Source organism: Carassius carassius, chromosome 4, assembly GCF_963082965.1.
Source record: "Carassius carassius chromosome 4, fCarCar2.1, whole genome shotgun sequence".
Taxonomy (NCBI): Eukaryota; Metazoa; Chordata; class Actinopteri; order Cypriniformes; family Cyprinidae; genus Carassius; species Carassius carassius.
In genome coordinates, this window is record NC_081758.1 from 30,194,096 (window position 1) to 30,218,973 (window position 24,878).

Below are 24,878 nucleotides of genomic sequence, written 5' to 3' on the forward strand. Positions count from 1 at the left end.
TTTCTCTCTGGCGTTCATGGCGAGTCCACATTGTCACAGCGACACAGAAAACAACAGTTTATTACTAAACAAATAAAGAGCTACCCCACAGAATGAGTGAGCGGAGCGGAATATTCAGAAATGCGCTCTCCGCTCACGAGCTCTGATTGGAACAAACCCGAACAAGTCTGCTGAACTTGCAGAAACATCAAAATAGACAAACTAGACTATTTTAGTACAAATTATGAGCTTATTGACAATTTTTTTTTTATCATTCTTGACAAAATTAGAATATATTAAGTTTTGTTTGTAATTGTTTTTTGCCTAGTTCATACGTCTATGGCCCAATGACGCTATACAATGAGCATTTACTACTTTAAAAAAATGCAGGTCGGGTAAAGTATTTTATTTTTATTTTCTTGCGGTCCGAGTTGCGGGCGGGTTAGTCGAAAACGTCGGATGGGTGCGGGTTGTTTATACATTGACCTGCGCATCACTGGTAGCTACACCCAAAATTCCGTCCATATTTATTCAGTTCTTCTTAGTTTTTATAGCAGAATATAATACAGAGAATGGTGACAGAGAAATATGAAATGTAATTGTAAGCTTAGTGAACAGTTTTGGAGAATTTGATGTTTCCCCGTTCAAAGAGATAGGAGTTGCACTCGCATGCCCGAGAGGCAATTCAAAGATGGACGCCGAGTGACATGACTTAAAAGGACTTTGATTTAATTCAGTGAAAATATTTCTGTCATTTTTTTTTTCATTCACACACAGATATCACACTTCTTCAGTCGATGTTGAATATTACAAGAGCAGCACAAGTGCTAAATATTTGGATTCTGCAGAGGTAAGTCATAATTGGTTTGAAACAACATGAGAGTGAGTAAATGATGACAGAATTTTCATTTTGGGTTGAGCTATTCCTTTAAATACTGATGTGAACATCAGTCATCATTACACATTATATAGAGCAAGCTTTGCTACCTGTCGTGCATTTATAAAGTCATGATGTAGAACTCTGGACTGGACTGATGGAGGTGGAGGAGGTACTTTGGGCCTTATTGCCTAAAATGAAGAGATCACAAAGTCCTGATCACGCTTTCACCATTTGCTAGGTAAATAAATTAAATTATGGAATAAAGACAGATGTGACTAGTTACCGGAGATGGCTTCTGATTTGGTGTCGACTGAAATCTGTAGTCAGGGATGTCGACTACATGAACTTTCTGCTGCCTTGGAGGGCTATTGAGAAAACAGCAGTATTAAATACACTCGTTTCATTGACTTTCCCCAGTGTTTAAGTGTTGGTTTGCTATTCTCTTACCGGAATGAATAAGGTGCGCTCTTTCTGTGCTTGTAAAAGGAGACGGCCAGTCCGGATATAAATATCCCAAACAGGACACAGACGAACATAATAATGGCTGTTTTCACACCTTGAAATGCAAAGGCAAAAGAAAAAAAAATTGCATTCGTGATCCTCAAAACTAAAAGAATATGAAAATATTTTGAGTGCAATATCTGTGGTACTACCTTTAGACAATCCATCACTTGCTGGTGTTTCACAATCTGGCGGCAGCCATCCAGGTTCACATCTGCACTCCATTCTGTGGTCACAAACCTTTAACATATACACTTACATTAATTCTTCAAAATCGAGTTACAAATTCTGATGCACCTGTAACTTGTGAAGGACCTGAAATGGTCAAAGATTTTGGGTCATACCGCATGGCCTTGGCACTTGGCTGAGCAGTTTGCTGCTTTATAAACTGTCTCTAGGTCAACACACTCATTCTGGTAACAAACCTGAAAAAAACAAACACGTCATTCGTAAATGACTTGAATGTCACAACTGTAGCAAACCTACAATGTTTTCATTTTTCTTCCATTAGAGGTGATTAAAGGAGCATATAGTTATTAAACTACAAGGAAGCTTGTGTATAACTGGCGAGAGACCAGTCTTACCATCCCTTCCCCACATTTGGTGCCAATTTCAACTTGGCCATGATCATTTTCAGGATGGCTGTAGAATGTGGCTTTACATTCAAGGAATTGTACCAGCAATCCATAATTGGGATTTCCATTGCCATGGTAACAGAACAGTTTTCCACACATCACATCTCTGTAGACAGACAGATAAGATTGGTGTTTGATCAGCTGGGACAAAAATAGTAATTGAACCAGTATGATATTAGAAGAGATTAATGAATGGACAGATTGATGAAAAAACTTACTTTCCATGGCATGCAATATATTTATCGCCGCTACGTTTGCAGTGGGCGTATGATTCTGATTTTGTGTTTTGTTGGTAGCAATATTCTTGAGCTACCACAGCAGCTTTATTTATTTTAATAAAAAGAAAAAATAGGCTCAACAGTCATATGGGCTCAATACAGATTATTTTTCACTATTATTGTGTTGCTACAATATATTATTGTACTCACTTGGACCCCACATTTTAATGCACTGCTCCTCTCTCTGTGGGCAATGGCCATTGTAGCAATAGCCTTTACCATTCTCACAAGGGATTCCATTGACTGTAAAGACATCTTCAGGACACCAGGCTGATTTTCCAGTACATGACTCGGGCAAATCACAGTCATCATTTTTTGGACGACACACATGTGTGGCTGACATGATCTGATGGGGAGGAATGAAAAACATGGCTGCATACTTTAAAGGTTAGAAGCTTGTTGGTAGTTCCCAGTATAAATGAATGGAACCATATGATAAAATAAATTTTTTGAGATGTTGACATATCGGTTTCAAATTCTTGATAACAAAGACACTTTATTTATAATTAAGGTGATATATTTTGAACTATTTCGTTTCATCCCGTGCAAACAGAGGTTTAATTTTATTCCAATCAATATACATGAGAGGGAACTCCCCTTGATTCATCAGTTATAAAGATTTTGACAAATATATGGGCTTTAGTGGTTTAAGAAATGTTGAAATGCATGGAGTGTGAGTGTATGCAGTAGTAGGCTATCATAAATCGGCTGTGTTAATCTGATACTTTCATGATCTGATTAAAATGCCCCAGACTCTTTGAATTTTACCTTACAATTCTCACAACATTCTCCTGTTGCACATTGTGAGCCCTCTGTCAGCTTGCAGGTGATTGCATTGCAGCATGGGTTTATACACTCCTATGTAGAAACAGGTTTTGAAATAAAGACAATGAGCATGTCTTAAGATATCTTAGCGTTTTAGCTGTATTTGTTCTGGGCACACAATAAACTGTATTTTTAAATACCATTTCTGAGTATCTAGAAAAGCTCTACTTCTTCAAGCAATGAATGAATGAACATCCAAGTAAAGTTCTTTGCTTTTATATTTCTAGCAAAAAACTTTTTTCCAGATCATTGAATTGTCACATTTAGGAAACCCTCTGCTTATCTGTACCGTTCCACAGTCACATTCTTCTCCCATCTCCAAAACTCCATTTCCACATATAGGTGGCTGAATCAGTTCTTTTGGTTTGGGCCTATTCAGAAGACATTTTGGGTTTTGGTTGTCCAGGTAGTTCACATAGCTATTAGTACTGCAGCTGCTGAAGTGTTGTGGGATAAAATAGCTGCGGAGACATGGAGCAGTGGTATTTGTTCAGAACCATTTTTTAGGCTCTCCATAAGCTTCAAAATAAAACTTTACAGTAGAAATGGCAGATTTCACATTTTAATAAACTAATCGAGTTCAACAATTATAAGCATTAAGTACCTGAGGGCAGCTGTCATAATGCAAGCGTCATCAGAACAAACACATGTGTTGCTGTCATGATCCATGCCCAGATTGTGCCCCATTTCATGGGCCATTGTAGCCCCCACCAATATAGCCTTAGAGTTGTGATCCTTTGAATTGGAAAAATCAGTTAGTACTTATACTATAAGTGCAGGCTTAATAAAGATTTTTTATTTTTTTTCATTCAAATGTTTATTTAGTCTATATTATGATTAAGTATTAAGATGATTTGGGAGAAAGAACAACACTGTAATTTCTGCCTCAAAGTTTTTGTTTAAAAATTTGTTTAAAAATTTTTGTTAAATTAAGCTGATCTTTAGGCTAACATACGAATATAGTAAATTAATTGGGTTGATTATCCACAGTAAGACGATCAGGTCTTCAGATAGAAAAATTAATTATGAATTAAATAATTTTAGAAAATATGATTATTTCATATCATCAGAGTATGAGAAAGGAAAATGAAAGGGGTGTGTCATTACTGTTTTAATTTATATAGCATGACAAGACAATTATTGTTACATATAATTATCCGTCATGCAGTTGATAAATGACACTGCAATAGCCTAATGTGTCTGCCAATTAAATTTTTATGAAACTACTACATTGCAAAACATAGACTTTTTCTCCCCTTTATTTCAGGACAATATGCTGCTCCTCGTTATTTGAAAGTGAAGAAATCGATAAACTTTTATTTATATCGGCCAGTGATGATTCTGAAAGGACATACCTGTAAACCGTTGCTATAGTAACGAACATATTTAAATTTTTGCTCTTATTTTAGTGCAGTCTCACAGCCACTGTCAAATATTGAGATAAACTTTATAAAGTATCATCTATTTATATTAAATTGGTATCTTCCCCGATATCCATTTTGTGACCATTGAGCCGATTCTTTTCAATCAGCTGGAATGATTCGGGACATTCTATGTTTAATGTGGCTTAATGCATTAAAACAGTGTCTTTAAAAGACCAAACTCAGTAAACAAATTAATAATAAAGCATTCTATTCACTGACAGGCAGATGAGTCCAGAATAAGAATGCAATGTGTTTAATTACGTGTTAAGCGTTTTCCTCCCATAGAAAACGATTAGATAAAAGGAAAACGCGTAACGTGGCGTAATGCATGTTTTAAAAAGACCAAACTCAGTAAACATTTTTAATAACACATTTTATTTACAGACAAGCAGGTTATGGGTGGAAATTAAACGCTGTTCGTATTCTGTGCTCATATCTGCTTGTCTGTGAATAGAATGCTTTATTAATAATTTGTTTACTGAGTTTGGTCTTTTTAAAACACTGTTTTAATGCATAAAGCCATGTACTTTCACGTTAAGCGTGCTTTTAGAATGTCCCAATTATTCATTTGTGAATTAATCTGGTCAAGAAGAATAAACTTGCAGCATTTAACATCTCTTGATTCAATAAATCAGACATAGTGAGTCAAGTTAACAATAAAAAACTGCATTATAGTAAAGGCTTTGTAAAACTGTACAGCGTTTTTAGCTTTTTAAACAGCATTCTCCGTCCTACACCAACTACACACACATTTCCTATCATGTAAGTCTTTGAAAGACGATCGAACCAATCAGAGTAGGTGTGGGGCGGGGCTGCACATGCAACCGCCTTGATCTGCAGGCTGCAGCCAGGTGTACTTGCAAAGTTGAGAAGTTTCTATTTCCTGTCACAAAGGGAGTTGATATATTTCCTCTAGATGGCGCTTGTGTACTTCAGCACTCATTTATTTAATATACATTTGATTAGTTAAATTTGTATAATTTTTTATTTTGTTTTAGTTTATCATACTTATTGTGATTTCTATACTCAACTGTTGTTTATTTAAGCAAGACTGAATCTTTCTAAGTGTTTCTTGATTATATTTACTTTATACCCAATGTGCTTTTGTATGTCACTTCCTGTTTTGTCATCCGCACGAAAAATGGGACGATGTAATTAATCATCGCAAAATTAAAAGGTGTTTTTCTCTAAAATCATAAGTCATCCAATCAGGAATCTTCAAGATATTATCCCCTTTCTTAGCTCACAAGTAGGGTTGGGTATCGAAAACTGGTTCCAAATTTCGAGGAACCGGGAATTTGAAGACGCCTGCATTTCGATTCTTCTTATACCTGCGTTCGCATTTCAATTTGAATAAAAACGATTAAGTGCAGGAACAGAAAGAATTTGCGCCCTGTATGTGTGCAGCGCACATGAATCGCAAGCGCAAGCGCGTGCACAGATATCAGTGGTCGCGCACGTGCTGCGGGTTCCCAGTTTGTGTCCGTTCTCGGAGCATTCCGTGTATTTCCACTGTAGAAAATGACTTCTCATATTTGTCAACCAATATACAGAAAATACCATACAAATAAGACAATGGGCTAGTTGCATATCTCCGCCATCTTGGATTTCCGGTCTTGCCAGTATGTGCAAAGATACCTTTCTTTTTCAGTCTATGAAAGATACTTCTGGTTGTGCTAAACGTCAGTGCAGAGAACGTCTCCGGTTACTATCGTAACCTCGGTTCCCTGAGAGGCGTGAACGAGACATTACGTCAGCTAAGACGTATATGGGAACTCCTCCCTTCTCCACTTTCGCTGAAATCTTATTGGCTAACGACAGCTGGGAACAGCTGGCCAATTGACGCGAAGCATGCAAATACTGAAAGGTCAGCGGGCAGTATAAAATGCATGGGTGAAAATTACTTCAGAATCACGACTGAACGCTAGCACAGCTGATCAAACAGCGACCACGGCGGCTAACATAATGTCTCGTTCCCGCCTCTCAGGGAACCAAGGTTAGGATAGTAACCGGAGACGTTCCCTCTCGAGGCGGTAACTCAACATTACGTCAGCTAAGAGGTATATGGGAACTGTATAAAATCCCGCCGTGAGAGCAGTGAAGATAAGCCCTGAACGGAGTCAATCACCCTCACACATAAGCAGGACAGTTCTAGCCAATGGCCGTGTCGCTAAGAGTGCTTGCATCTGATAGGCGGAACTAGACCAATGAGACATCTGCTCCGACCCTAACAAAATTTGCATAACTTCAAGCAATAAATCGAAGTCTGCACTAACCAGGGCAGACACAACGCAATAAGCACTCAAGCATGAGAGTTAAACAGAGTCGACGGCATTTGCGGTGACAACTGCATAAACCATTTAAACCATAACACAGAGTTAGCAGCCATGGTAACTACTGTATAGCTGGTTATAACAGAATGAATAAAACTTAACTCACCGAAAGTACATGTGACGTTACAGAGGGTACATCCAGCTTGTAAAACCTGGCGAATGTGTTCTGGGAAGACCAGCCAGAAGCAAAACATAAATACTGGATAGACATACCTCTAGACCAGGCCCATGAGGAAGCATTTATATAGTTCTCGCAGAATGAGCTCTGATGACCAAACACACGGACAGCTGGTCCGACTGACGAAAGGCGGCTGAGCGATCCATATACATCCGTAAAACCCTAACAGGGTCCCGGCGCTCTGAGCATCAGCATCACGCGAGGCTGACGGCTCAGCAGATAAGGCGGGCAGGGAAACAAAACGGTGTATTGAGTGACTTCGGAACGAAACCCGGTCTCGGCCAGAGAGTGACATTGCAGTCGCCAGGTCCGAAACAGATGCAATATCATTCACCAAAAACTCATGAAAGTCTCCATGGTGCTTTGCCGAGGCGAGAGCAAGAAGCAAAGCAGACTTCAGGGAAGCTCATTAACTGCAATCGAAGCTAAGGACTCGAACGGTAGTAGAGATAGAGCCCTCAAAACTAGAGCTAAATCCCATGGCGGCACGGAGGGCGGCCATGAAGTACACAATCTCCTTGCTCCCCTGAGAAAACGGATTACCAGAGCGTGCTTACCCATCGTTTGCCCATCAACCGGGGAACGAAAAGCGGCAATAGCACTCACATACACCTTCAGCGTGGATGGCAAACTCCCGCTATCCATACTGTGCTGTAGTAATTGCCGCTCCAATTTCGACCGAAAGGCTTGCAGGGCTAAGGACACCGCGGAACTCGAGTTACAGCCAAAACTATAGCGGCCGCAAATGTAGCAAACCCAGATGGCACACTGAAGAAGCCGCCGCCATCAGTCACAGAAGCCTCTGAAATTCCCTCAGTGAAAACGACCTGCCCGGTCTGAAACAGCGCAGAGTCGATGAAATGCTCTAGAGAGAGATGGGCTCGCATCGCCATTGAGTCCAAACATATTCCCAGATATGTTACAGTCCGACTCGGTAAAAACACGCTCTTCTGCATATTCACATGCAGTCCCAGCGTATCCAAATGGCGAAGCATTGTTTCCACATGACTGATCAGCACATCTCTTGAGTGGGCTAAAATCAGCCAATCTTCCAGATAATTCAACATGCGCATTCCGCTCGATCTGAGGGGAAATTTCGCTCCTCCTGGAGGTCTGCAGGGCCCTCTTGGTCGGGGCGGTCCGACTGAGACGCCCAAACCTTTTCCGACGTCGAAAGCGACATGGAGTCGTTTTCCTCGCTAACTCCGAAGAGAACGAAGTTCGCGGGGCAGAAGCTATCGTCCACCAAGCCGACATCGAACTCATCTTCGGGCGGGGGAGGGCCCACCAGCGGCTCGCTGGCGGCAGTGGGCCTCATTCCCACTGTTTTCCGAGCCACTCTGGCTCTGAGGGCGCGCACTGGCAGCTCGGCACAGTGGACGCATGTGTGGTCCGTGTGAGGCTCCCCGACAGGTCACACAGAACTGGTGAAGGTCCGAATCTAGCAGTAGCAGCCATCGGATGCGGAGAGGAAAACGGGGTGAGTAGTCCTCTATTGCAACTTCCATGATGACTTAGATAAGACTTCTAACGTGAAGAAAGAGATTCTGACGTAATTTTCGCGCCCATGCATTTTATACTGCCCGCTGACCTGTCAGTATTTGCATGCTTCGTGTCAATTGGCCAGCTGTCCCCAGCTGGCGTTAGCCAATAAGATTTCAACGTAAGTGGAGAAGGGAGGAGTTCCCATATAAGTCTTAGCTGATGTAATGTTGAGTTACCGCCTCGAGAGGGAACCGTAGAAATCCAAATATTACCTTTTATATGTTTACAGGATTTATAATATCACTTCAAATGCAAATAAGATATACACTGCTACTATAAAATGTTAACTGAGCCAGTTCATTTGAAACATATGTTTAGGTCCGGTGAATGATACTATTCACAAAATGAAAGTTGAACTCATGGTGTGTATACACAGCTACATAATGTATTTTTATCTAAGCAATTATTTAAATGTACAAATAACTAATTTCTCGAAAATGTTTGTATTACATTGATTTTTTTTAAATAAAATATTTACCTCGTGGGCTGCGAATTATCTTCATAAGTATCCATTTCTCAATTGTGCACACATCAGTTTGTTTCATCATTTTCACAACCTATTTTATTATTTTACACAGTAAAGTAATACATGACTAATTTTAATATCCGTTTTATCTGATAATTATTGCAAAAGAATAACAATATACATGTGCTGTTCATAGACAAATGATTCATGCTGCAGATCTTTCACAAAACAAATAAACATTGTTAAAAACACACATGAATGCAAGCGATATTTTAATTAATGCAAACCTACTATAATTACATTAAGTTTAATTGTACAGTTACACTTATAAAATATGTTATCAAATAAAGTTAATAAAACATGCTTTTATCAGAAATCTCTGTGCGTCTCGTTTGACAGTCAGAAACATGACCTAACAGTCAGAACAAAATCAGCTCTTCGAAAATGTAAAGTATTGCATATTTGAGTGGTTTGTGTTTGAAAGAAGAAATCCCTGTGGACTGATTAACCTGACGCTGACTCTGATCCGCCATAATCAACAGAACAATAAAGCAATCTCCGCATTGTATCTTGATGAATTTCCACACAGAGGTACGCAAAAATGTAGGGAGGATGTTTCCCCATGTCTTTGATATACCACTATCCGCTGTTAAATTTGAAAATCGTTAATTATATACATCTAGCCAAGTTTCGTATGTAAGTTTCCCTTGCAGTAAATGCAGCATCGCAAGACCGGAAGTAGGTATGCACACACTCGCGTTGCAGAAGCTCACCCGCGCCATCTTGTGCACCGAGCCCATTAGCCTAATAAACGCGCTGCCTGTCATTAATGTTAATCAAAGAACAAAAGAAAATCATTCACTGACCTTGACTCAATACTTTAATTGGTTAATCTTTATTTTATTTATAAAAACACTATGCAGTGTTTTAAAACTTTTAATTAGATTCTGTACCTTAAATTTTGTTCAATTGTATTTATTTATGATATTACTAATTGATTTTTTTGTTCCTACATGTATCTTATTACTTAATGTTTATTTGTCTTTAACACTTTGATATTTGACATTTATATTAATTTAGCTGTTTTTGCTATGGTATTTTTTTTAAGCACAGTCAAAATTCCTCTTGCAGTGTTTTGTAGGCTGCTGATTTTTGCTCATGTTATTCATCTGCAACACAATGCTTTGTAAAAAGACAGAATACATGTTTGACATCTAAATGTTTGACTTAAATTTTTTATATTGGATTTTTTTATCTTATTGGAATCAAAACAAGGAATCGATAAGAATCGGAATCGATAAGCAGAATCTGAATTGGAATCGATAAAATTCATACTATAACCAACTCTACTCACAAGCAGGCAAAGGTTTGTGGATGTATTTTCTGTTTATTTATGAGTTTAATGTTATATGCCTGTTTTACATGTAACTGTTGATGTTGCAGTCTATGTTTGGCATCTATATCGATGAGTGCATTAAACATCTGTGAGAAAGGAACCTCAGCCTTCGCATTGTGACTAAGGGCGGCATAAAGGCATTGCAACAATAAGCAAAACACCACAGTCAAGACCATGGTGAGTCATCATATGCTGTAATGGAAAATATTTCCTCTTCTTCCATTATTGTGAAATTATTCACTTCAAGGTTTTTTGCAATACATGCTAATGTATTTGTTCATAATTTTACTGCAGTGGATGAATGAATTAATAAAACACCCCTAAACCATGTCCATACTGGCTTTCTACTTATATCACTATGCTTTATTGTGATCATATTAGATCATTTATTTTCATTCATGTTAGTTTCACTACATATTTTTGGCAAATATGTTTGTGACTTTTTATGCGATAATATTATTACCTGCACAATCCCTGTTGAAAGACCATAACACATGTCTCCAATGTTAGCCAGACCTACAGTTGATCCATCAAGGTCAAGTGCACTGAGAGAATGACATAAATCAATGTTTAATCCAAATTCAACGAATCCTGCTCGATTACAATCAGTTAGTGGTTAAAGTTTGTTTCCTTCCTGTTTCAGTTCCTTAACCATTTCAAAGCAGAACACAAAATAACGCAACTTGGAGCAGACAAAGTATTGATTATATACTATATACAAACCCGATTCCAAAAAAGTTGGGGCACTGTACAAACTTGTGAGTAAAAAAGGAATGGAATAATTTACAGATCTCATAAACTTATATTTTATTCACAATAGAATATAGATATCATATCAAATGCTGAAAGTGAGACATTTTGAAATGTCATGCCAAATATTGGCTCATTTTGGATTTCATGGCAAGAGAGCTACACATTCCAAAAAAGTTGGGACAAGTAACAATAAGAGGCCGGAAAAGCTAAAAAAAAAAATGTTCATATAAGGAACAGCTCGAGGACCAATTTGAAACTTATTTGGTCAACTGGCAACATAATTTGAGTATAAAAAGGGCCTCTCAGAGTGGCAGTGTCTCTCAGAAGTCAAGATGGGCAGAGGATCACCAATTCCCCCAATTCTGGAGCGAAAAATAGTGGAGAAATATTAGAGAGGATTACTCAGAGAAAAATTGCAAAGAGTTTGAAGGTATCATCATCAACAGTGCATAATATCATCCAAATATTCTGAGAATCTGGAACAATCTCTGTGCGTAAGGGTCAATGCCGGAAAACCATACTGGATGACCGTGATCTTCGGGCCCTTAGACGGCACTGAATCACATACAGGAATGCTACTGTAATGGAAATCACAACATGGGCTCAGGAATACTTCCAGAAAACATTGTCAGTGCACACAATCCACCGTGCCATTCGCCGTTTCCGGCTAAAACTCTATAGGTCAAAAAAGAAGCCATTTATAAAGAGAAAGCACAGGCATTTTCTCTGGGCCAAGGCTCAATTAAAACGGACTGTGGCAAAGTAAAAAACTCTTCTGTGGTCAGACGAATCAAAATTTGAAGTTCTTTTTGGAAAACTGGGACGCCATGTCATCCGGACTAAAAAGGAAAAGGACAACCCAAGTTGTTATCAGCGCTCCGTTCAGAAGTCTGCATCTCTGATGGTATGGGGTTGCATGAGTGCGTGTGGCATGGGCAGCTTACACATCTGAAAAAGGCACCATCAATGCTGAAAGGTATATCCAAGTTCTAGAACAACATATGCTCCCATCCAGACGTCGTCTCTTTCAGGGAAGACCTTGCATTTTCAAACATGACAATGCCAGACCACATACTGCATCAATTACAACGTCATGGCTGCGTAGAATAAGGATCTGGGTACTGAAATGGCCAGCCTACAGTCCAGATCTTTCAACCATAGAAAACATTTGGTACATCATAAAGAGGAAGATGCGACAAAGAAGACCTAAGAGAGTTGAGCAACTAGAAGCCTGTATTAGACAAGAATGGGACAACATTCCTATTCCTAAACTTGAGCAACTTGTCTCCTCTGTCCCCAGACATTTGCAGACTGTTATAAAAAGAAGAGGGGATACCACACAGTGGTAAACATGGCCTTGTCCCAACTTTTTTGAGATGTGTTGATGTCATGAAATTTAAAATCAACTTATTTTTCCCTTAAAATTATAAACATTTGATATGTCATGGATGTTGTATTCTGAATAAAATATTGAAATGTGAAACTTTCATATCATTGCATTTTTTTTATTCACAATTTGTACAGCGTGCCAACTTTTTTGGAATCAGGTTTGTCATTTTTTCGCCACATGTGAGCTGACCTGAGGAGATGGGCACTGTCATGTTTCTGTCTTTTGATGAGATCGGTGTTGCTCCACTGGGAAAATGCGTTCAAGGTATCTTTAGCAACAGAAGACACTGTTATCTTATCACTATCTGTCCAGACTTCAAATCCAGTTAGAGCTACAAATGTGTTGATTTCTTTATATACCTGCACAGAAAAAAAAAAAAGTAAAGGATGAGTATTGTATGTTACTGTATATTGTGTAAATCTGTGTCCAAAAGTCTGAAACCATTAGCAATTTTTTTTTCTGATTGAATACCTTTTTAAATAACATACTGTATTATTAAAAAAAGATATATTATTTCCTCAAATACAGAATTAGTAAATCTATGCATTTAGTACACTTATTCTTCTTTCAACTGACAAACAACCTACAGTACACTATTCATCAAAGGTTGTTACAGTTAGTATTAGTATATCCAATTACAATTATCATTTTACCCTTTTCGATGAAACTGACTCACAAGCTTGTGGTAAAATCTGAACAATGTTATTCAGGATGATCTTGTGTGCTTTCATGGAAGCAAGGATGTCATGGGGCTTGTCACAAAAAAACCTATATATAGAAATGCATAATCTTAAATGTTTTAACTCATTTTATGCCATTAGGTTCCTTTGTTTTAAATCACTCTTGAATCAACCTTTTAAATGGAGTTTAAATCACAGGTCTTACGATTTTTGGATTCCACTGTATATGTGTTTTGTTCTAGTGTGACAAAAACATATTGGGTCGCCATAAATAGTTTAACTAAAGTACTAAACCAGTATTCATCAGAAGATCTGTAGATGGCATAGATCTGTATCTAGTCATGTGATTAATTAACACATTCAAGGATCCTTGTTATCACAGGTCCTAGTTGTAATATCCTGTATGATCCATAAATGTTGGCATGCTGGAACTTTTGAATAAAATATATGTCATCATTGACTCACATTATTCATGTAATTGATGATCTCAAATATTCTCTTTCTCAGCTTCTCATGGCTGCTGTCTAACTTCTTGTACTGAGGGGGAAACAAAACAAAAACAAATGAATCATGAATCGAAGCATTTTGTCACTAATTAGTCACACTGGTATTTGGACACACTTTCTGAAATCTGTTAGCATCAGTGATTTTAAATTTACTGTGAGAACAGTTTGATTCTATAAAAACAGAAATGCTGAACAAGCACAAAATCCCACATATTGCTCTAACCCAGTAAGGGTTTTTTAGTGTTAGAACATCAGATATCAACTATATATATATATATATATATATATATATATACACATAAATAATAATGAAAAAACTTTATCTTTATTTATTTTTTTAGATCTGTTATGCTTTATCTTTATTAATGTTTTAGATCTGTTACTTCACTCTTACTTCACTGTTGTCTGCCACAACGAAGAACTCAATGTATTTTTGTTGGTGGAAAAAAGTTGGCCCCTGATCAAGACAAAAAGAAATAGGCTGAAATTACAGAACTGCCAATATAATAATTCTTCAGTGAAATCAATTTGAAAACAATATTATCTACCCTACATTACAATGTACAGGATAAGGTTAATCGGGGACTTGTTTTTTTTTTCTTGTTTTTTTTTTTGCAATTTCGACTTCTGCAATTTATTGTGATGGTTGTCTTGACATTGCAGAACAACACATAAGACTTTAAGACAACCAAGCCAGAATATGGTTAATTCTTAACCATATTGTGATTTGCTGCTTTTTTTTAATGCTAACGTAAAATGAATAGACAATCTTACTGAGGAATGAGAACGACTTTTGACAATGCGTGGAGGAGCAATTTTCTCACTCTCGTCCCAGCTAGTGTTGTTGACTCCACACATCCTAGGCTTCTTTTCATTTACATCTTCATACTTAAAGACACCATGGTCACCATCACCATCCTCAGACAACGGCTCAATCAGAAATCTCTGCTCCTCTGTTTGGAAATAACCTCTGTGAAGAGATTTCACGTAATAGGCACAATGTCATTTGTAGGGTCTTTCGGCCTGGTTACAAAGAAATAAAGGCATCTGGCATGGGATCAAGGGTGATTGGGAAACCATGTGTAATTTATGTTTCTCATTTATCTAAGTAGAAAACACAAGTCACACTGTAGCTTCCTTTAATTTCATAAAACACACTTTAGGCAACAAACTTGCATTGCAGTATGCAGCAATAGTTAGTGTAAAAACAGCAGTAGAGATTGTGTGTGTGTTTGGGGGGGGGCGGGGGGGTTAATATGTTATGTGTATATGTTATATATGCATTGTGAAAAAGTTCAAAAGAAACCTCTTTAAAAATTGTTTTTCCCTACCGTAAACCATCACAGGTGCTCATGCTAACCGACGATTTACTGTCATTGACTATTTTCCCATGATAATAGCATAAATCCTGTGCAAGAAAAGGGTATTTCACTTTATGGATCACATTACAATAATGATTTATAGTTGATTAGCTTGTAACATGTATGTTATATATGTCATATGTTAGTAATACTAGTTGTAGCATACCAGATCTTTAGGTGTAGTTGTGACAAGCATCCCATCTTTTGTGTAGTAAGTTTCGCTATAGTCTTTAGTCAGCATCCCACTGTTGATTAACACACATTTCTCAGATCAGTCACCAAAAAGGGACAAATTGACAAATCAAAATGTGTACTGTGGTAACTGCCGTTTTAATACGAACAGATGTTTGTCTATGAGAAACTTTTCTAAATTGCAACATGCAGATTTTAAGTATCCCAAGATACACACACACACACACACACACACACACACACACACACATACATACACACACACACAAAATGATGAAAAGGAGTAACTGACAGACAAGCTTACTCATTTTTCTGGAGATGCATTTTAATGTCTCGACCACCTAGTTTCATAGCGTATTTCACTGTGTCAGGTCTTGACTGCAAGGAAAGAAATTATTTAGTTTGATTAAAATATTTACAAATGACATTTAGTGATGGGTAGACGAGAACTGACCTTTAAATGTCTTTTTTGTAGGGCATGTAATCTGATTGGTCGAACAATCTCATAAATCTTTTTTCCATCTAGTTCAGGAATGTGACCAACTATAGCAGATTGACAAACAGAGGGAATTAAAGACACTGAAGCACAGATTAGGCAGAAAGTACAGAAATACAGTAATGATTATTATTTTTTTTTTAATATAGTCTTTAGTTATGTTAGTTGCTTTTTTTTAACCCAAATGCTGGATTTATTTTAGTTTTTTACGGGTTTTGTCATGCTGAACAACAATTACTGTATTTGCATCATTGTAAGGGGTAGGTTTAGGTTTGGGGTAGGTGTAAACGTTAATAAATCTAATACGTACAGAATTTTAATTCATTGTTTTAACTTGCGGTGTTATGGCAAATTCTGCACCCCTGGCAGGTTATGCACCCCCTCATTTTAAATTGCTACCTGATAGTCTAATCTTAATGCCCCCTCCACCCCCAAATAAAAGCTGTAAATGGGGCGTTATCTTTTCAAAGGGTACAATCATGTACCAAACTAATATGTAAATTTTAGGTTCTAATATGTACCTTTAAAAACCCTTACAAAGGTGTACTTAACCTGTTAACTGTCACTCACCTTTTTTGAATATAGACTTGAAAGTGCATGAACCAAACCAAAATTTTTATAATTCATGAGTGAAAACATTTTGTTACATAATTTTGATACAATTTTCATGTTAATGCAATGTTTGAAAGGTTTCAAAGGATGAATTTTTAAGATTTCAAGTTTTCAAGTGATATATAATTTCTGATGATTTCTAAAGTGTGATAGAGAAAAAGGCAACAAAGACGACTTTTTTGACAAAGGTCAGAACTCTTGTTATGATGTAGGTTTTTGAGGTGCACTCTTGCCATAAATTAATCTATTACTTTTCCTACATAATTTTAACAGAAAAGACCTTTCCAACGATATATAGTTTGTCATGATTAGATTAGGATTTAATTGTAATATAGTGAAGTAAACGTAGGGGGCCCACCGAGGAGCCAGGTGACAGTTAATAGGTAAAAAAAAGAAAAAGATACTGCCTCAGTGACAGCTTTTGTACATTTTTTTTTTCTAAAAGTGTGGTGCATCCCTTTTATATAATCAAATAATATAATATGCACAATGCTATTGACCAAAAAGTGACAGGAAGATTAAAAGACAGTGAACTGACAACACTTTATATTATATTTAAGTACTGAATAAAATTAATATGGAGTTTGGTGTAAATCTGCTTGTGAATGCACCTTTTAGTTACAGTCATATTTTGTTACATTTACATGTAATACACTACAATCTAATGTGTAACCAGTGGTTTCATACAAAATTATATTATATAAATTATATAAAACATTCATCAAACATTCAACATATAATACAATAAAATAATACAAACAGTAAATTTGTTGTAAATTTTCCCTGACCCTTAGTAAATCTAGGATCTGTACAAATAAAAATATCTCATACTTTTATTCTAAAATCAGACACCCTTCATTACGTGAACTCTTGCAGTGCAGCCATGGCACTGCAGTGTAGGGGAGAGCAGGGGTGAAAGTACCATTTTTCAGAAAAACATAATTTTAAAAGATAATGTTGTAAACAGAGATATATTTATGCTGTGGTCAGTAACTCAGAAGTGTGGTCTAACAATACCAGGTGGTATTTTGTAGAAATGTAGAAAGACTTCAGTATAATTTCACTTTGAACATAAGTTGTACATTGTTACTTTCGACCCCATCGGTTGGGACAAAAGTAACACAAAGGTGGGTCAAAAGTAACACAACAATATAAGCTAGATTTTTTTCTGTTACTCATATTTTTATTAAGTAAACCTGACTATGGCCTTGTTAATATGTAACTGCAAACATATTTTGACCTTTATTTGTGCAAAAAAAATATTAAATTACATTTTTATATTTTTATTTTAAATTTAAGTTTCATCAAATGTCTCAAAACACGACTGTACAAACTTGATTTTTTTATATATTTTTTTTATAATTAACAATATAATAATTAAATTACATTAGCATAATATAAATTCTAAACATAATGTAACAGTAGGCCTATTCATGTTTTCATCCAGTTGTTTTTATGCATAAATTCAAAATGTGCATTAAAACATCTGTAAACACTGCAAATTCATAGGTGGAGGTGTAAAGGCTAAGATATGGCTAAAACCTAAACATAACTAAGGTAAATGCGAGGTAGGAGCTGCCCAGATGTTCCTCTATGTCCAGAAACGCTCTCTCATAAACGTACTCGGTTACTAACGTAACCTCGGTTCCCTGAGATGAGGGAACGAGTACTGCGTAAGCTAGCTTACGCTATGGGAAAAGGTCCCCTTTTCTCGAGAATATGAAGCCAAAAATTATCCTTAATTTTTAAATAATGTAAAACGCAGTGCTGCAGCACAGCAGACCTAAGCGAAGCGGCTCGCGCGCTTATTGGCTGTGCTGTGGCAACTGCAGCAACCTATGGTGAGGCGGCGGAGAGGAACGAACCAATGGGGGCGCTTCGCGCCCATTGGATGTCAGAGCGCGCCAAAATAGGCGTGGCTGGAACTATATAAGCCACCGCTTCGCCATAGGGATCAGGTTTTAAATCGACTGAAGCGATCACCCGGTCCGAGCACATAGCACGGCAGGTTACGCAGTACTCGTTCCCTCATCTCAGGGAACCGAGGTTACGTTAGTAACCGAGTACGTGCTCGGGAACTTCGACCTGTCACAGCCCGAGGCGAGAGCCCGGGGCTTTATAGCAGGAGAAATCCCAGTCCCAACAGCCAACCTTAGTGAGCTTTATATAGGGAACGAAAAAAGGGGGACGTGATAAGGCTTAGCACGTCTATATAGAAAGTACCCTGGCCTGCAGGGCAGGGACTTGCAGATTATAGAATCTAATAAATGTGGACGGAGAGGCCCAGCCTGCCGCCGCACAGATATCATCCAGTGGTATCCCGCAGGACCACGCCCATGACGAGGCCATACCTCGGGTGGAATGGGCTCTGATGCCGAACGGGCAGTGAAGGCCTTTAGATTTGTAAGCCAGCGAGATAGTGTCTACTATCCATCGCGATAGGCTCTGCTTCGTGGTGGCGAGACCTCGGGTGCGCCCACCAAAGCATATGAAGAGCTGGTCCGACCTCCTGAATGAGGCGGAGCGCGCAATATAGGTTTTGAGAGCCCTGACGGGGCAGATGAAGCTCGCGTTGCTTTCGTCGCTTTGCGAGGAAAGGGCTGACAGTGAGATGACCTGTGCTCTGAACGGTGTTGAGAGCACCTTGGGGACATAGCCGTGTCTTGGTCTGAGAATGACTCTGGAGTCATTAGGCCCAAACTCGAGACAGTCAGCGCTTACAGATAGCGCATGTAAATCCCCCACTCGCTTGACTGAGGCCAGAGCCAGTAGAAAAGCGGTTTTGAACGAAAGAAGCTTCATATCGACAGACTGAAGCGGTTCAAAAGGGGGGCCCTTTAAGGCCTCTAGGACCGTAGACAGGTCCCAGGAAGGGATTGAAGGGGGTCGGGGAGGGTTCATCCGACGAGCTCCCTTAAGAAAACGAATGACCAGTTCGTTTTTTCCCAGTGATAGGCCGGCCACCGGAGCATGAGAAGCTGCAATGGCTGCCACATACACTTTGAGCGTAGACGGGGATCTGCCCGCATCTAAACGCTCCTGTAGGAAGGAGAGTATCTCCGTCACGTCACATAAGTGAGGGTCTAGGTTCCGTGTCCCGCACCAGGTGGAGAACACTGACCATTTCTGCGCGTAAAGGCGCCTGGTTGAGGGCGCTCTGGCTTCCGTAATGGTCTTTAACACTCCCTCGGGGAGGTTCCCGGGTACCCGTTGAGGGGCCATACATGAAGAGCCCAAAGTTCGGGGTGGGGATGCCAGAGCGCGCCCTTCAGCTGCGTGAGGAGATCTTTCCGCAGCGGTATTGGCCATGGGGCTGTACTGGACAGCTGCATCAGCTCGGAGAACCAAGGTTGGGTCATCCAGAGTGGGGCTACTAGCAGCATAGCACATCTGCTCTTCCTGACCCGATCGATGACCTGCGGTAGCATCGCGACCGGTGGGAAGGCATAAAGCGGGCGTCTGGGCCAATCGAGGGCCAGCGCGTCCCTGCTCTTTGAAAAATATATTGGGCAATGAGTGTTGTCTTCTGAGGCGAAGAGGTCGACCTCTGCCCTGCCGAAGATGCTCCACATCAACTGAACCGTTTGTGGGTGAAGAGACCACTCCCCAGGGGGAACATTCGCCCTGGAAAGCATGTCCGGGCCCCGGTTCAGGATGCCAGGTACATGCGCTGCCTTTAGCGAGCGCAGATTGTAATGTGCCCATGTCAGAAGACGTTCGGTCAGGGTGTGCAAGGTTTTTGACCTGACACCACCCTGGCGATTTATGTAGGCCACCACTGACATGCTGTCTGATCTGACCAGAACGTGGTGGCCCTTTAAAAATGGGAGGAAAGCTTTCAGGGATAGTTCGACCGCTATCATCTCCAGACAGTTTATGTGTAACAGTCGCTCCGAGCTCGACCAGAGGCCGGAGGCAGACCTGCCCTCGTACAGGGCGCCCCAACCGAGGTTGGATGCATCTGTCGAGACTACTTTCCATTTCGAGACAGCGCCCGTGCTTACGCCTAACTGATACCAGTTGGCTATTTTCCAAGGGGCCAGAGCTGTGATGCAGCCGTGGGTCACCTTGATGCGCGCGCGGCCGGAAATCCAGGCGCGCGCTGGAACACGGTCTCTCAGCCAGCGTTGTAGTGGGCGCATGCGCAGCAGGCCCAGTTTGAGAACCGCAGAGGCTGATGCCATCAGACCTAGCATTTCTTGAAATCGTTTGAGCGGGTAAAGAGACCCGGCTTTGAACGACACGGCTAGATGCTGAATAGTGAGAGCGCGCTGTGACGTCAGACGCGCTGTACACGTCACAGAGTCTATGTCTATCCCCAAAAAGGAAATCCTCTGGCTGGGAGACAGAGCGCTCTTGACAGTGTTGATCGTGAGACCCAGGCATTCTAAATGGCTGAGGATCCAGGAACTGTGTGTCGTCAGTAGTTCCTCGGAATGGGCTAAAACTAGCCAGTCGTCGAGGTAGTTCAATACTCGCACCTCACTGTGATGAGGTGCTATTTGAATGTGAAAGTAAGCGTCTTTCAGATCCACTGAGAAAAACCAATCCCTCGGGCGAATTTGCGCGAGTATTTGTTTGGTAGTTAACATTTTGAACGATCGCGCCATAAGCGCTTTGTTCAAACGTCTGAGATCTAGGATGGGTCTGAGACCGCCATCCTTTTTTGGTACGAGGAAGTAGCGGCTGTAAAAGCCTGACTCGCGCTGCGCAGGGGGGACAGTTTCTATCGCCCCTTTTGCAAGAAGGTTTATCAGTTCGGCGCGAAGGATGTGTGTCATTTCGCTTTTCACTTTCGTTTCGACCACGGCGCGAAAGCACGGCGGTCTGCGAGCGAACTGGAGCGAGTAACCTCGTTTTATTATATTCAAAACCCAATTTGATATGCCGGGGATGGCCTGCCATGCAGCGGCTCGTGCGGCTATGGGTTGAATGTGCTTCGGGCACTGGCCGCCTGTTATGAGGGGACCAGTAGCTCGAGTATGCTGTGCTTGGGACACTGTGGTGACAGCGCTTATTTGTAGGGTTGCGCACTGAGAAGTGGGCACACGCGCTACATTTAGAGCACCTCCGGCGCGAGCGGGAAGGTGGGCATGAAAGGGAACCCGAGTGTGTTTTTGTGACACTTGGGGGAGTGTGTATACATGTAGGGGTGCGTACTGTGTAGTGGGCACACTGCCTACATAGAAAAAGCTCTTTTTGTGCTTTATTGAGGTTGCCGTGAAAACAGCGTTTGTGTGCAGGCGTGCGTGCATTGTAACAGGCTCGTTTACTGCAGTATAGACATCTCCAACCGCCTTTAGTGAGGGGATTGGAGGAAGTATGCGAGGTTTCTTGTGTGGTGGTCCGGCCGCAGCGGGACTTAACCACGGTCTTTTCAGCACGAAGGTCAGGAGGGCTTCGGAGGCTCGGGGTTCAGCACAATCCTGGGCCGAGGTCCCCGTCTCTCTGGCGGTTTGCGGCTCGTAGAGCGAGAGCGGTGCTGGGTTTTGGTCGCTGGGCGAGACTGTAAGTCTGGCTGCGATGGCTTCGAGGTCTGAGGGGGCGGCGCATTTCTACGGCGTCCCGCAGCAGAGCTAGAGCGTTTCGGCAGGAAGTGTCTCATTGCTTGTGACGTCTTCTGAGCCTCAGTGAAGCGTTCAGCGAAACCCTTAACCGACTGGCCAAAGAGGCCGGAAGGCGAGATAGGAGAGTCAAGAAAGGCGGATTTGTCGGCGTCTTTCATCTCCGTGAGCGTGAGCCAGAGGTGTCGCTCTAAAACAGCGAGGCTTGCCATGCTTCGGCCGATCGCTTGTGCTGTGGTCTTTGTCGCACGCAGGGCTAGATCAGTAGCGCTGCGGAGATCTTTAAAGTCATAGGTATCTGGGGCAGACTCGTCCAGGTTACGGAGAAGTCTGGCCTGAAAAACCTGCAGCACAGCCATGGTGTGTAGAGCCGAAGCAGCTTGACCAGCGGAGGTGTATGCTCGGCCAGCGAGAGCTGAGGTGGTGCGGCACGGTTTGGATGGATGCACAGGCTTCGACCTCCATCCTGCGGCTGAGGGCGGGCAGAGGTGTGCAGCAATTGCCTCCTCGAGAGGGGGGAGGCTCTCGTAACCATGGTCTCGGGCGCCGTCGACAGAGGAGAGCGCTGACGAGACAGAAGTTTTCAAGCGTGCGGAGAATGGGGCTTTCCACGACTTCGTGAGTTCATCGTGAACTTCCGGGAAGAAGGGGCGTTTCTTTGCGGAGGGGCCGAAGGGCGCCCCTGCAAGAACCATTCGTCCAGCCTGCTTTTAGCGGGCTCGTCTGGAGGAGACCAGTTGAGCTGAAGGTCGCTGACAGCCCTTGTAAGCACGCGAGTAAGCTCCGCGTCGATATCAGCGCGTTGTCCGGTGCAGCTGGGGGCTGTAGGGGGGGGGGGGGTGGTCCGCAATGGAGCCCGACCATTCCTCACTACTGGACGCGGCGAGAGAAAGGCTGTCGTGTCTGTCCTCTTCCGCCTCAGGCGCTCCGAAGGAGAAGGGGGCGCTGGTGAGCAGAGACTGGCGCTGCTTGTCCACGAAGAGGACAGGCGAAGGAGAGAGAGCGGGCGAGGCACGCGGGGAGTGTTCCGGCGTGAGCTCGCGTGTAGCAGTGTGCTCAGGCATTCTCTGATCGCGGCGTTTCTTACGCGGCACTTGAGAGAGAAGAGGCGGAGCGGGTGGAGCATCGTGGCTGGTTTGAGCTAATCGAGCCCGCAGGGTCGATATAGCCATGTTGTCGCACTCAGGGCAGCCGCCCTTGGAGAGTGCGTTCTCAGCATGCTCGCGGCCCAGGCAGGAGACACAGAGGATGTGGCGGTCCTCGCTGGGCAGAGGGCCTCGGCAGGAAGCGCAGGCCCGAGGCATTTGAAACAACGCCTCGAACTTTGGAGAAAAAAGTGTGATGCAGCGGCAAACACACTAGCTTTATAAAGGATATAGTCACGCCGGATGGCGCAGCAGGAAGCGAGTGCTGAAGGCGGCGTCGAGATGAAGCACGAGCCGACGTCCTCAGATCTGCGTTGCAGTGCTATCCCGCTGAGGCTTTTCGACGGCGTGTAGAGGCTTCTCCGGAGAAGACAGCGAAGTGCAGGTGAGATCGCTGAAGGAGATGAATTCTGATCCCTATGGCGAAGCGGTGGCTTATATAGTTCCAGCCATGCATATTTTGGCGCGCTCTGACGTCCAATGGGCGCATAGCGCCCCTATTGGTTCGTTCCTCTCCGCCGCCTCACCATAGGTTGCTGCAGTTGCCACAGCACAGCCAATAAGCGCGTGAGCCGCTTCGCTTAGGTCTGCTGTGCTGCAGCACTGCGTTTTACATTATTAAAAAATTAAGGATAATTTTTGGCTTCATATTCTCGAGAAAAGGGGACCTTTTCCCATAGCGTAAGCTAGCTTACGCAGTACGAGAGTACTCTCGAAAGGGAACATCTGGATAAAACCATACCTCTGTTTGTCTTTCTGACCTTCACTCAGACATATTCTTTTGGTGTAATATGACATTAACATTTTAATAAATGATGCAAGACACAGAAATTCACAGAATAGCATGTACCGGAACAAAATAAATACTTCTTGTCACTGTAGCGGGACAAAAGTAACCAGAAACTCCCGACATTTAAACCTGATTTACTATTATACTAAAAAACTTTCATAATGCAAACTTTAGGATGTGTTAAAGCACTAAATAACCTTTAGATTGATCATTACTGTGACACATGAAACAAGAAAAACAACACAACTAATTAAAAAAATTATCCCTTCAATAATTTACTTTTTGTACTCGAAAACAGTTTCATGGACCTAACTGCGGGAAATGAAATCACGTGATATTTCTCAGCTCTGTGAAGGGTTGCGTGTTGAACATGTCGTCATAGCTTGGCATGCAAATGCAGTAATAGGCTCGGAGAAAATCGCTTTGTTACTTTCGTCCCACGTTACTTTCGACCGCGCCCTCCCCTAGTATTAAAGTCCACAGCAGTGCAGAGATAGGTTAATCAGTTATTGTGAAGCAGAGGCACTAGTGTATCCAGTATCTTACCTGAGGGATTGAGTGAAACACACAGAGCGAAGATCCACAACATCAGATGTCTTTTGGCCATTGTCAGTGTACAGAACAACTGAAACAGGATCGTTTGGCTAAGCAAAGTTTTATAGTTCAGCTGAAGTGTTGTTTTGGCTCTTCATGTGCACTTACAGGAAGTGACACAGAATATTACTGACATGATTGCACACGCCCTTGAAAGTGTCAAATAAGTTCGTGATGTTACAATACTTGCACTTAGTGAGGACAAGCACTAGAGGTCACTTATGAGTGTTCAGTGGCCTTAACTGCTCCAAAAAAGTGATCAATATAAATTGATCACTCTAAGCAAATCTTCACTTATGTGTTCTTAAAAGCCTTTTAACATTTGTTGGTCAAACACACACACACACATACACAC

General features: G+C 41.4%; 1 protein-coding gene across 2 annotated transcripts; it reads right to left on the reverse strand.

Annotated features, from left to right (window-relative positions):
* Positions 1–732: 732 nt before the first annotated feature.
* Positions 733–24,633, reverse strand: LOC132139741 (zinc metalloproteinase-disintegrin-like batroxstatin-1). 2 transcript variants are annotated; one of them, XM_059548335.1, is made up of 21 exons: positions 24,476–24,633; positions 15,777–15,865; positions 15,627–15,700; positions 15,297–15,375; positions 15,101–15,177; positions 14,544–14,739; positions 14,164–14,226; positions 13,729–13,800; positions 12,773–12,942; positions 10,904–10,985; positions 3,703–3,833; positions 3,388–3,559; positions 3,042–3,131; positions 2,424–2,619; positions 2,214–2,316; positions 1,945–2,101; positions 1,705–1,785; positions 1,513–1,600; positions 1,307–1,415; positions 1,143–1,224; positions 733–1,047 (listed from the first exon to the last, which is right to left on the reverse strand). In XM_059548335.1, exons 1-21 carry the CDS (start codon positions 24,534–24,536, stop codon positions 937–939), a joined length of 2,283 nt encoding a protein of 760 aa, XP_059404318.1. In that variant the 5' UTR covers positions 24,537–24,633; the 3' UTR covers positions 733–936. The 2 variants fall into 2 exon arrangements, with proteins under 2 accessions (XP_059404318.1, XP_059404317.1); XM_059548334.1 differs by having other exon boundaries at positions 3,382–3,559.
* Positions 24,634–24,878: the final 245 nt, after the last annotated feature.

Coding starts and splice junctions, on each gene's coding strand:
- LOC132139741 (XM_059548334.1), bottom strand. CDS start 24,536: ATGGCCAAAAGACATCTGATGTTGTGGATCTTCGCTCTGTGTGTTTCA. Junction 14,740..15,100: donor AGCACCTGTGATGGTTTACG/GTAGGGAAAAAC, acceptor ATCTCTTCACAG/AGGTTATTTCCAAACAGAGG. Junction 1,786..1,944: donor CCAAATGTGGGGAAGGGATG/GTAAGACTGGTC, acceptor TGTTTTTTTCAG/GTTTGTTACCAGAATGAGTG.